We start from the raw sequence: 14,317 nt of genomic DNA, 5'->3' as shown, positions 1-14,317 counted from the left end.
TCCATTAAACCAGTGATTTCCAACCTTTATAGAGCTGAGGCACATATTTTAAATCCCACGGCACGCCAACAAAAGTAAATGTCACCAAAAATGGATTAATAAATGACTGTATGTACTTCCTGCCATCTAATAGAAGAGGATTTTTTTTTGTTCTGTCTGTCATTGTTCCTCACTGGCATAAATACATGAATAAAGATACATTATTTCTGGGAAATACATTTTTTTTGTTTTTTTTTTTTGGGCAATCGGCACACTCGAAGAGCGCTCACGGCACGCAGATGCACCCCGGCACACTGTTTGGGAATCAACGACAACTAACACATTCACGACAATACTCAAGCTTCCATTTCCCGTTCGGAGTCCACGTCGTGGCCCTACAGCGGCGCCCCCGCGCGCTCTCCGCAACCCCGCCTTTAGTCTCATTCCCAATGTCAGCAAACAGCAGCCCGACCCGACCCGACCCGACCCGTCCGACATTAGCTCGCGGTCGGGCGGCGAGCGTAGCTTACACGTTTGAGAAGCAGGTCGGCGCGGAGTCGAGGCGGGGAACAGGTGACTTTGTGGGTGTGCGTCGAGCGGCTGTTTTGCCTCTGTGAGTGTGCGTGCGCTTGCGTGCGTGAGCATGCAGATGTCTGCACACTCCCGAGGTCAAACACTCGCTCACAAATGAAATCTAGCAACAACGTGAGCGCCCGGCAGCCTGGCGTGCGCTCGCACGCCAGCTGATCTTGCAAGCCTGGCTGGAGCTGTCTCAACGAGGCAGGAGCGCCGGCGAGCGCCCCGGCCCGAGGGGGGGGGGGGGAATGGGGGGGGGGGCGAGTGGGGGGCGGTCACCTCGTGTGAACCGCTGCCAGAGAGAAAGAGAAAGAGAAAGAGAGAGAATGTGGTGGTGGGGGGGGGGGAGAGAAGCGCAGGCTTGTGTCGGTCGCCAACAGAAGAGAAGAGAAGCGCTGGCACACGGCGGCGGAGAAACTAGAAAGCAGCGCTGATACCGCGGAGTACGTCGTCGGGGCCGGGGGGAGCCGCGAAGTGGACGGGCGCATGAACCAATATCAAAACACACAAAATAACATTTTTCAATTAACAGAAAGTAGAAAAAAAACAAACATTTTAGTATTTTTTTTTTTTTGGATGACGGCTTGTCTGGCAAAGTGAAGGCAAAACTAACGAGCTCACTCATAAACTATGTCCGTCCAGCCATTTTCTTTGTCGCTTATCCTCACAAGGGTCGCGGGTAGCGCTGGAGCCTATCCCAGCTGTCAACGGGCAGGAGGCGGCGTAGGCCCCGAACTGGTTGCCAGCCAATCGCAGGGCACATGGAAACAGACAACCAATCACATTCCAAATCACACCTCGGGGCTAATTTAGAGTGTCCAATTAATGTCGCATGTTTTTGGGATGTGGGAGGAAAGCGGAGGCGGGGACGGGATTAAACCCGGGACCTCAGAACTGTGAGGTCAACGCTTTTTCCACCGTGCCGCCCAGTTTTAAACATAAAAACATGGAAACTAATGACATAATTTTTAAAATCCAGCCCCTGAAGACAGTACCTCGGCCCCCCAAAAGTGTGCAGAAGCCACATCTATAAAGACGCAAGGGAGTCCGTCACTTTGGTTTGAGGCGGTCATTGTAGGCTAAAATAGGAAAGTCTTACCCCACAATTTTGAAAATTTAGCCCCCACAGCCAGTTAATTTCATTTTGCAACATGAAATCTGGTCACCATGATGACCAGAAGAACCGCAGCCCTGTCAGAGGAGACACAAGAGACAGACAACAGTCGCACTCACAATCACACCTTGAGGCAATTTAGAGTGTCCAATTAATGCCGCATGTTTTTGGGGTGTGGGAAGAGACCAGAGCGGCCACCCGGAGGAAAGCCACGCGGGCACGGGGAAGACGTGCAAACTCCGCACAGGCGGGTACGGGATTGAACCCGGGACCTCAGAACTGTGAGGCCAACGCTTTCCAGCCTTCATAAACTATGTAAATGTACGAACAAGTAGTTTTTTTTTTTTTTTTTTTTTTTTACAGTCACACACACACACACACACACACACATTGTGTGCTAATCCAGTGTAGGTGGTAGGACGCCGGGTTGATGGCGGGTTCGAAGAGGAGAGCTGCCATGTCACCAGACTGATGCCCACCCCCCCCCGGGTGCTGCTGGGTGACCTCCTTCCAGCCCCATCATAATAATGCGCACACGCACTCGAATATCATATATCATACACGCACGCACGCACGCACAGCATGACAAAGACGCAACGCTGTGATTTGAGGAAATCCTTAAATACGAGTAAAAGAGGAAACAACTAAAGGGCCTGTAAGCAGATTATAAGGGGGCGGGGGGGATTTGGAGGCAAAAAAGATAAAAATGATCTCATGGAGCGGAGGAAAAAAATAAAAATGAAGCCACTACATTTGACAGCAACTTATGATTTATTATCTGTTTTCATGTCTGAATACATATCTGTATTTTGGGCTACTCTACTCGGCTTTTGGAAGTGTGTTCATGCTGGTCAAAGTAGGATTAGGGATCATATTTTTTTTTTAATTATTATTATTATTTTAAATTCAGCCCCCGAAGCCAGTTTCACATATGAATATGAGGTTTGGTAGCCACGTCTGTCAAAAAAAAAAAAAAAAAAAGCCTCGAGAAAAGACAGAAGATGGCCGCCAATTGTGGCTCAAGCGGTCCTTCAAAGTTGGACTCGTCCTCGGGATTTGGACTGATTGGGACCAAAAATTAAAGCATCGGTCAGATAACACTAAACTGTGAAAAAATAATTATATTAAAATAATTATTAGGCACAGGGGATCTTAGTTAAAAAAAAAAACAGCAAAGTAATACGTTCACAATTTTGATAATTCACTCCTTAATGCCAGTTTCACTTAACATAATATTGGGTAGACGTGGTTAGGGCATCGGGGTGAGTTGACCCACAAAAAAAAAAAAAAAAAACAAGCCACGCCTGATTGCTACCCAAAGTAAAATGTGTATGAGATGATTGGGGATTACTAAAATGTCAAAAACGTGAAATCAAATTTGGAAATAATCGGAGAAAATCTCAACCTCTTTGAAGTGCCCCTCAAAATGACATCAAATACCAGCTTTTTCTTTTCGGGCTCGGCGTTTTGAGACATTTTTGTGGGTTTACTTAAAGGGGACATCCAGTGGAATCCAATAGGTCATGTAATCTGTACTTTATTTTGAAAATGTGATGTTAAATCCTCTCTCATTTAATCGTGTTTTGAGAAGATTTTTTTCGCCAATTACGAATTTTCACGAGTCACTTGACCTACGTGGGCGGATGTGACGTGTACCGTGCCGCAACAAAGGCTCGATTACACGGGACGCCATTTATGCCTGGCGCCGATTTCTCGGATTTATCCTCGTCTGATGAGGAAATAGCAGTATCGGTTGATCGGGAAGACGGATTTGAACCTGTGGTTGTAATTAATGTTGAATATTCGCATGGTTGTTCGGGCGGGAATGACGCGGAGTCTGACGAGCGAGCTCCGGCGGCGGGCCGCGAGCCGAGGTTCCAGGCGGCGGAGGCCGTTAGCCCTGGACGCCGAAGCTAGGCTGAAGGCGAGCCGAGACTCGACGTCCGGGGAGGCCGTTAGCCGAGCTTTGGCGGAGGATTGAGATTGACATGGCAACCAAATTTCACGTTGGTAAGAGAAAAGTGGCTTTGGGTGCTGAATTTTTGAAATTAGCGGGTAATTTTTACAGCGATTCGGCGCACTTCACCGCGGACCGCAAGGCAAAAACTCGAGATTTTAGCGCTACTATACCGTATATGTGGATCAAATTTGGTTCTTCTTCCTATTATTTTCCTTTCGGCTTGTCCTGTTAGGGGTCCCCACAGCGTGTCATCATTTTCCATCTCAGCCTGTCTCCTCCATCTTCCTCTCTGACCCCAACTGTCCTCAAGTCCTCCCTCACAAAATCCTTCAACCTTTTCTTTGGTTCTTCCTCTCGCTCTCTCTTCCCTGGTAGCTCCATCCTGACCATCCCTCCTACCAATTTCCTCACTCTCTCGCCACTGGATACGTCCAAACCATCGAAGTCTGCTCTCTCGAACCTTGTCTGCAAAACATCCAACTTTGGCTGTCCCTCTAATCAGCTCATTTCTAATCCGATCCAACGAGAACCTCAACATCTTCATTTCAGCCACCTCCAGTTCCGGTTCCTGTCGTCTCTTCAGTGCCACCGTCTCTAATCCGTACACCATGGCCGGCCTCACCGCTGCTTCACAAACTTTACTTAAGATTGACATGGCAACCAAATTTCACGTTGGTAAGAGAAAACTGGCTTTGGGTGCAGAATTTTTGAAATTAGCGGGTAATTTTTACAGCGATTCGTCGCACTTCACCCCGGACCGCAAGGCAAAAACTCGAGATTTTAGTGCGACTATACCGTATATGTGGATCAAATTTGGTCGCAATCACAAAATCTCGATTACAAGTTCACCGAGGAAGGACCCCTCCAGACGGCCAAAACCAGCAACAGCCCGTTTGGACCAAGATAGCAGACTTGGTGTGACCTTTGGGGAATGGGTTCTTGGCGGTTTTGTTTGGTTCTACTCGTAATAGAAGCCACACCATATATTACGTTGCTCAGTTCATCTGCCTTGGGGGATTGAAATCTCCTCCCCAAAAAAAAAAAAAAAAAAAAAAAAAATCGGAAAAAAACTCCAGGGATGCCATCACGCATATTTTTAACAGTTTGAGTCGCGGCAATTCCTCAAAATTGTGATTTAGGTGACTTAGCAATGACAAAGTCAAGCAAATTTATAAACTAACGCAATTAAATGCGCGTCTTTAAAGTCGAGGGTGCCGCGACGGCGCGCAGGTTATCGCTTTTAAGCTCCCTCTGACATCCGATCTCCTTGTTCTGACAGGCTCGGCACCACCTGAAAGAAAACTCCCGAGAGGTTGCTAAGGGCGACCTGCGTCAAACGAGCTGCTGTCTAAAGACGGCGTCTATTAATACCTTCGCCAAAGATGGAGAGAAAAAAAAAAAAAAAAAAAAAAAGCAAAACTTGCGCCTGACCCAATTACCTCAGCTGATCCTCCGTCCGGAGTCTTCCAAGATTCCTCATCAACGTTTCATGAGAGGTGTCTCATGAATTATGACACCTCTTCCGCCTGACATTTTCCCGGGGAAAAAAAAAAACGTAAAAAGGTTCAACGCTTTTTCCGTGCTTGTTTTCTACGCCAGTAACTAAACAACAACATCGACAAAAAAAATGAAAAATGTCACACGATAGCACGTGAACCTCAACGGAGATTCACTTTGTATAGATGCTGATTGGGGATTATTAAAATTGCATTAAATTACATGCAGTAAGAAGTGGGCAGTTAGAATAGGAAATACTTTTTACATCCACATTAAAACAACACAATCGCAAAAATGAAAAAATTACACAATTATCGTATTTTCCGGCCTATAAATCGCGACTTTTTTCCACACGCTTTCAACCCTGCGGTTTATGCGGTGAAGCGGCTAATTTGTGGAAAAGGTAAGAGTGATACCAGTGGAATATATGTGCTGAGGAAGTGACTTTTACCGTTTTTTTTTTGTTTGTTTTTTTTTAACCGGGCCTGTTAGCACTGTACTAGCATGTTGCTGCTGTGTTACTGCCGTGTCTGTGATTTTTACCGGTATGTTTTTTTTTTTTTTTTTTTTTTAAACCGGCCCTGTTAGCGCTGTGCTAGCATGTTGCTGTTGTATTACTGCTGCGTCTCAGTGATTTTTACCGGTATGTTTTCTCTTAACCGGCCCTGTTAGCGCCGCACTAGCGTGTTTCTGCTGTGTTACTGCCGCATCCCAGTGATTTAGGTAAGTTTTTTTTTTTTTTTTTTACCGTTATATCGATCCGGTTTTCGAACAAATCGCTTCTCGAACCACCTTCTGGAATGGATTGTGGTCGAGAACCGAGGTTGTACTGTATTCCACTAGCACCACCAAGCCAACTACTATGAAATTAACCAACAACCCTGGCAAAAAAAAAAAAAAAAAAGAGACTGAATAACCATCCATCCAATACCCAAGCCGCTTATCCTCACAAGGTTCACGGGAGAGCCGGAGCACATCCCAGCTAGCTTCGGGTGAAAAGCGAACTACATCCTGAACTGGTCGCCAGTCAGTCGCAGGGCACATAGCGACACCATCACTTAGCGGGAATCAATCCCACACTGCTTACACCAAATTCGGCCGTGTGTACCACTACACCATCAGTGATTCCGGATAACCAAACACCCAATAAAAAATAAATAAACTACACAACAAGTCACCCAACTACTTAAATATCCAACCAACGAAGAAATATCAATCCGGCCAATTAAACTACTCGAGAAACTAACTCCCTAACGAGCAACTCTGTCCCGGCACACAGCGTGCGATTAAACTTTCAGTGGTGGCGGTATTCCGTACTGTAAAAAGACGACAAAGGACTTGTCATTTCCACGTTAAAAGCAAAAGCAACAAAAAAAAAAAAAAAAACGTCCTCATCACTAATTGTAAATAATGCAGAGGCCCTCATCCTTTTCAATTATTCAGCTTTATGTCCTGGTTTTTGCTTGACAGCCGCGTAGCGACGACAAAATTACGTACAAATGCCAGAGAATTTGTACTGCCGCACATACACACAACGTACACCTACGCGTCACCTAAATGGATTAAACATGACGGATGATGACATTTGTACAAGAGGCTCCTTCAGATTACGCCAATCTAATCTAAGACGCTAAATCAAAGACGCTAACGTTCATTTTTCCCCATCTGCTTTCATTTTCAGTTTTGTATTTTTTTTTTTTTTGCCCAACTCAAGATGAGTAATTGACCACGTTAATGTAACTGAGACGGGCCAATCACAGCGCAGCACGGGGCAGAGGTCCAACAATTTCCCGGTAACCATCAGTCGTAGTCATCTATTTATTTATCGTGCCGTAAATTGTCCAGATGCTAGCTCGGAACGCTAAAGCGCTGGATTTGAATCCCTCGAATCCGTTTCAGCCTCCCTGCCCCAAAACAACTAACATCTTCTTTTGAAGCGGTAAAATAGCGCTCTATAATACTGTACTTTATAAAAACGGAGTCATAATTACCGTATTATTCGCACTATAAGGCGCACCTTCAGTGAATGTTCTATATTAATACTTTTTTTCATACATAAGGCGCACCGCATTATAATGCGGACCTTCAATGAATGTTCTATTTTATGACTTTTTTCCCCACATATAAGACGCACCTTCAATAAATTGCCTATTTTAAGACTTTTTCCATATATAAGGCACACCGCATTATAAGGCGCACTCCATTATAACGCGCACCTTCAATGAGCGGCCTATTTAAAGACTTTTTTTCCACATATAAGGCGCACCGCATTATAAGGTGCATGGAATAGACGCTACAGTTGAGGCTGGGGTTACGATATGCATCCATTGGATGGAGCTACACTAAATGCTCAATATTGATCCATATATAAGACGCACCCGATTATAAGGCCCACCGTCGGCTTTTAGGTGCGCCTTGTAGTGCGGAAACTACGGTCAATTGAATATAAGAATTTGAAACAGTTCAGTGAATCATATCTCGTGTGGATGACTCGGCAATCCGAGGTGCCACAATACAGTCGGGAAGACTTTCACGACTACTTGTTGTAAAAGTGAGTTCAATTCAGTCCTCACCGGGCGCTCGCATCGCAGATTTTTGATACCACCGCCAATGTATTTGTACTGGATTATCTGTAAAATAATAATAGTGGGTAGTAGGCTAAGCTAACCAGCCGAGCTCCTTCCTCCCGGATGAAACTCGTGCATCGTTTTTTTTTTTTATTTTATTTTATTTTTTTTACGGAGTATATTGAGCGTCCCTTTTAACTCTGACTTGCGGAAGTCTCACAGAAGGCCTGTAACATTAATTCAATTCAATGAAGCCCCGGTGGACCAATGAGATGGCGCCGTTTCAACTTCATCAAAGACGCCGGCCACAGCCGAGGAACTTTGCTCAGGAAAGCCGACGATTCGGTACAGATCACGGCCCCCACTTTGATTAATCTCGTTAATTACTCGCCCCGGGGTCTCTGCGACCGCGAGCCCCCTCTTCAGAAACTGCCCCCCCCACCCCCACCCTGTCTTCCCACTCCTTAAGAAAAAGTGCGCAGAGGCTTACGCGCCATTACATTCTTTGGAATTAACAAAAGTCTCGTGCTCTGGGACCGGCTCGGGAAAACATGGTGGACGCAAGTGATGGATCTTGAGGTTGCCGTGGTGATCGTGTGCGTGTGAAGGGAAGAGGGTCTGGAGGGTTGTTAGCGGAGGGGGGGGGGCTCTCCGCGGACGCCGCTAATGAGTTCTCGCGCTCACCTCAGCCGGGCCTTAATCTTTTCGCGACCCCGGTTCGCCGGGCTTCGTTAAGCACGAGATGGAGCGGTGGTGGCGAGTTGTCAAACTTCACCGCGACCAATCACAAAAACGCATTCTTCGGGATTTAGCGTCAACAATTGTTCCTCGTGCGAGGTTGGAATCTGGGATCAATCGACGAAAACGTCGAGATGAAGAAGAAGGACCCCTGGAATTGGTCAAAATGAGCCAAAAATTTACACCTCAAACAGAAAAAAATCTAACTTCCTGTCTGCTCAGGGTTGGGGGGGGGGGCATGGCTTCTCGAGGATTTTGGGGGAGTCTCCTCAAAACAAGATGAGATGGCAACGAAATTTTGTTGCTCAGAGAAACAGTTTTCAGGAGCTAAACTTTTCAAAATGTTTTAGTTCAAAGTTTTCTTGAGACTGTAGGATTTGAGTGCAAAATGGTCGAGTCAAATCAAAACAGCAGACTTCCTGCCTAAAGCTTTTTGTTACTTTTATTGTGGCTCCTCGTGGTCTAGCTACCAAATTTCACGGTGCTCAGGGACAACACGGGCTTTGTGGCTGAATTTCCAAACTTGTGGATTTACAAATTGTCACTTATTCTTGGAAATGAGTCTTCGCTGACATGACTGCAGTTCTTATCATCATCATGGTTACCAGATTTCATGTTGCAAAATGAAAGTAACTGGCTGTGGGGGCTAAATTTTCAAAATTGTGGGGTAATAGTTTCCTATTTCAGCCTACAATGACCGCTTCAAACCAAAGTGGCAGACTCCCTTGCGTCTTTATAGGTATGGATTCTGCACACTTTTTGGGGGGCTTTGAACTGTCTTCAGGGGCTGGATTTTCATAATTGTGCCATTAGTTTCTATGTTTTTATGTTTAAAACTGGGCAGCACGGTGGAAAAGCGTTGTCCTCACAGTTCTGAGGTCCCGGGTTTAATCCCGGCCCCGCCTGTGTGGAGTTTGCACGTTCTCCCCTGCGCCGGCGTGGGTTTCCTCCGGGCACTCCGGTTTCCTCCCACATCCCAAAAACATGCAACATTAATTGTACACTCTAAATTGCCCCTAGGTGTGACTGTGAGTTTGACTTTGTCTCTATGTGCCCTGCGATTACCCGGCAACCAGTTCAGGGTTTACCCCGGCCGCCTCCGGCCCACTGACAGCCGAGATAGGCTCCGGCACTCCCCCGCGACCCTCGTGAGGATAAGCGGCAAATTAAATGGATGGCTGTATATTTATCGCATCATTTTCCCTAACAATGTGCGTATGTTTACCGTCCTTTTTTTTTTTCTGTTGCCCTGACCAGAAGTCAGAGACCGTTGACCGCGGCGCAACCAATGTTCGATGCAGAGTGCGCAGTCCAATTTTTTAATTCTACGTCATATCCATCATCTCACATGTCCGCATATCACTCCCCCACCCAAAAAAAATGAAAAAAATGAGGGCAGCGAGGCTTTGAGGGTCATTTCTCTGCGGTGCTTAAGTTAGGCAGGCAATTAAGGTCTTCATCATCATGGCCTCTCTAAGCAGAAGCAGTTTAAATACATGTCCCCGGCAGCGTTAATATCATAATACACCTACACGCCACCGCCGCAGCCAGCCATCTAATGGGCACGTGAGGCGACGCCGGCCTACCCGCGCCGCAACCCCCCCCCAAAAGGGGATTAAAGGCTCTAGAGGGGAAGAGAGGGCGGGAAAATATGAGCCACGTATAAATGCGCAGAATCCTCATTCAATCCCCGAAAGAGTATTAACGTTTAATCCTGGCAGTTATATTTTTATTTATGCAAGCGAGAGCTAAATTAATTATCAAACACCTCAGAGGAAAATGTAAAAAAAAAATTTAATAAAAATAAAACCACCACATCCACAAAAAAAAAAAAAAAAGATAGCGTGCTCAAAAGAAAATAAAATAACTAGAAATATTCCCCAAATTAAAAGAGAAAGTCCATGACATGCATGGGCAAATGAGCTAATGTCAAACATATAATTGCAGATCATTGTTGTCAATACATTCACGATCTTGCACAATTGAAATGAACCGAATGACTAGAAATCGACAGAAAATTATTTCACTAGCTTGAACATTAAAAATGAGCAGCTTTTGACTGGAAATAATGCACAGACAACATGCTGCATCCTGTGCATGTACCTCAAAATAATTGTATTACAATCATTCCCTGCCATGTACTTGTGTTTTATAGCCTGTATATGCTACTCTTGGGTCAAAATTCTTCAAAATTTTAATTTTGACTACTGTAGCTATGCGCACGACACACAGTTCAATTGTCCCACTGTTTAAATCAGAGGAGACAAAATTTTCTTCAACTAAATCGCAACAAAACAGAGAATTGTTTTGGCAATAAAGAAAAGAGAATTGCTGTTAGCAAACACCTGGACTCTCTATCTTGAAAAACCAAAGACCAAGTCCGAAACCTTGGCGTTCCCGACTGATTCCGACCTGACTTTCAAACAATCATATCAAATCAGTCACAAAAACCGCCTTCTGCCATCTGAAAAACATATCTAGAGTCAAGCAGACCAGGAAAAAGCTCATCCATGCTTTGATCTCAAGTGGACTTGACTATTGTAATGGTCTTCTGACTGGACTCCCAAACAAAGAGGATTAAACAGCTGCAGCGTTCTGACCAAAACAAAGCGGTCAGAGCAAAGAACTCAGGGCTCAGCAACCTTTTACGAAGGGCACCGTGACCTGTTTGCGGCAAATTTCAGACTCCGTTCATTCCACGTACATGAAATATTTTCGTTTTAATTTATTGTCGTAAATGACATTACAGCTATTTTAAAATTTTAATTCACGTAAGCAAGTCAGATTCAGAATTTAAAGCACAAATAAGAATTTGTGGCCTGCCTGTGGCGCCTTATATGGTCCTCGCCGGCTACCATTGGCCCACGGGCACCGCGTTGGTGACCCCTGATATAACGCCAATCCTAAAGTCCTTGCACTGGTTTACGGTCAATTTTAGAATAGATTTGAAAGTCCTGAATACATGAAAGAAATGCTCACGGAACACAAACCCAGTCGAGCTCTGAGATCGAGCGAATCAGTTCAAATAGTGGAGCGCGGAGTGCAGAGCAAACATGGCGAAGTAGCATTTAGCTAATACGCCGCACACAAGTGGAAGAAGTCGCCAACAAAGGTGAAGTCAGCCCCAAATGTGAATGTTTTTAAATCCAGGTTGAAAACTATTATATCAACTTTTTGTTCATATTTCTTGCACTGTATGCGGTTTTAATTGCCTTTTTTTGCTCATTTTTATTGTTTTTATCCCGTTTTAAATGTTTTACCTCTTTGTTTTCAACTGCTTTTAATCACGTAAAGCACATTGAGTTACCTCGTGTATGAAATGCGCTATACACAAATAAATTTGCTTGCTTGCTCATAACTACTGTACTACGACCGTTTCTTGCCAGTTCGTAATGATTACAGCCACCTTGCACAATAGAAGTAATCCACAAAGTCAAAAAAAAAAAAATGTGCATGACACGTCGGTGTCATATGATTAGGATAATGCTATTGTACGATGCCTGTTATTTATGATAACTGCCACTTTGCACAATCGAAATGGGCAAAATGAAAATTCTCAAGGTAAAAAAAAAAAAAAAAAAAAAAGTCCGCATGGCCTTTGTGTCATGTAATCATTAAAATGTGACATCTCAATCTTGTACAACAGGAATAAATGATAGATAAATGATAAAATAATAATCCAAGAAAGACAACTAAACGCTTACCAAAGTATTCGTCAGACGGCGGGTGGTCCATGTCGAAGAGCATCTTTTTGGTCAGGCGCTCCAGCTCGTCCTCCGGGTGGGCCGCGGGGGGGCCGGCACCGCTCTAAAGGAAACGCAAAGAAATGGAAAGTTGAAAAACAAAAAGAAATTAAAAAAAAAAAAAAAAAAGGGGGGGGGGGGGCGGTGCTGGGTCATGAAATCAGCACAAGAGTTCTGGACGTGCTTTCTGTTTCCACCTGGCTGCTGCTGAGCATCACCAACCAGCAGATGCTTCCAAAGGCTTCAATTCACAGAATCACGCACGCAACGCAACGTTAACCAAGCGTCGCCTGAAGGTCAAAGTCGGCGAGCGCATTCTGCATGCGTGCCGGTGTTGGCGCGTATCACCCCCCGGAAGCCATATATATATATATATATATATATATATATATAATATATATATATATATATATATACATACACATATATACACACACAAACACACAAACCTATACATATGTATACATATATACAGTATATACACACACACACACACACACACACACACACATACATATATATATATATATATATATGTATTTATGGATGTACTCATACAAGGCAATCTATGCGCTGCTCGAGGCTTGCACGTACTCCCAACCTTGCGCAAGAAATAAAAAATAACGACAAATATCCTACAGTCAAAAACAATCTATATACAGTATCATACAATTACTGTAATAAGTTTGTCTCTTGCCATTCACAGATGACTCGCCGTTTTCACGATTAATCTGTTCCGGAGAGTTTCACTAAAACCGAATCCTACGAAAACCAAAGCCACGGTTCCCATTGGCAATACTGTGAATCCATTTATTCTGTCCCAGACACACACAAATATTCATAGAAAAATACATTCAAGTAAAAATAGTGTATAGTTTTACATATAGAACATAGTTTGCAATAAAAATAAACGAGTACTGATGTAGATAAATGTACATTTTACATGAGAAATGACTCATTGGCTAATGGAAGATGGCAATGAGGCCGTTCCATTCTGGCCATTTTCTGCAATCTCTCAAAATTCCTTCGCGTTTTTCCTTTTCTTTGTCACACAGCTGACATTCAGAACTTTCTGTCGGCTTATAAAAATCAGCTCTTTAAAGCAAAAGCGCGGCAGTATAGTAACAGTTTCCACGTACTTTCTTCAGCTGCATTGTAGCTTATTTACCGGTCGTATACAAACCGTCTTGCTCTCGTTTATCGAGTGCGACCGCTTCAGTCATAAGCGACAGTGTCGCCAAAGAAAGTGCTGAAATGAAATATTATAATACATTTGTTGCCGCGCAGTTGTGGAAGGGTATTATAGCCTTGAGTTTTTTAATAAAAAGCTAGCACTTTGCCGTCTGTTGAACATTTTATGTACAATTTACGGAACCCTTCAGATGAACGTGCATCGATTCCAGAAAGTGAGTTGCCCAGTCATGCGTTGTTAATTTTTACAACAACTCAGTGGCGATCCAAAAACCAAACCATGAGAAAATTATGCCCTACGAAAACCGAGGTTTCACCGTATCCATGACAACTGCCATATCGCGTGATAGACAAAGTAGAAATAATCCACGTTTGAAAAAAAAAAAAAAAAGCCCCGATTTCGTTTTGACATTTCCACCAAATTATCCCACCCTTCCTTCTCGTAGGTGTCCTCCGTGAGGCGTTCTAAACTGGACTTTATTAAAAAAAAAAAAAAATCACCCCCCCCATTTCTGACCTTCGCCGCGCAGATCTTGACGCCGGCTTTGATTTTCAATAATGCACCTCGGGTTGACGCTCATCCTGACCTTTGGAGTCGCTTCTCCTAATTAAGACGTTTGGGAGCGGCGCGAAGGTTGCGACTCCTTTCAATCCCGCAAATCAAAGCGGTCGATGCGGATCGAGCGGGAAGTCTTTTGCGGTTGTAACGACAGAGACGTGCTTTCCGCTCCCCTGTTTGCATGTCGAAGTCTTGGATTGTTGATCTTTGAGCGAGCGCCACAGATAGCAACCGCCACTAGAAAGCGTGATTGCTAGCATTTGAACAACAGCAGAACATTATTTCATGGAGGGCCGCGGAAGTGCTCGAGTCTATCCCGGCTGTCATCGGGCAGGAGGTGGGGTAAACCCTGAACTGGTTGCCGGCCAAACGCAGGGCACACGGAGAACAACA

General features: G+C 44.4%; 1 protein-coding gene across 6 annotated transcripts in view; it reads right to left on the bottom strand.

The window, feature by feature from the left end:
- The window catches only part of lpp (LIM domain containing preferred translocation partner in lipoma), a 176,295-nt gene that overhangs the window by 30,712 nt on the left and 131,266 nt on the right, over positions 1-14,317 (bottom strand). For all 6 annotated transcript variants that reach the window (XM_061824484.1, XM_061824482.1, XM_061824487.1 and 3 more), the window contains one exon: positions 12,136-12,238. In XM_061824484.1, coding sequence (XP_061680468.1) covers positions 12,136-12,238 — 103 coding nt within the window. The remainder of the gene's footprint in view (positions 1-12,135; positions 12,239-14,317) is intronic.

This window comes from Syngnathoides biaculeatus, chromosome 7 (genome assembly GCF_019802595.1).
Source record: "Syngnathoides biaculeatus isolate LvHL_M chromosome 7, ASM1980259v1, whole genome shotgun sequence".
Classification (NCBI taxonomy): domain Eukaryota; kingdom Metazoa; phylum Chordata; class Actinopteri; order Syngnathiformes; family Syngnathidae; genus Syngnathoides; species Syngnathoides biaculeatus.
The sequence above is the reverse complement of the archived record's forward strand: the minus strand, read 5'-3'. Positions and strand labels throughout refer to the sequence as shown.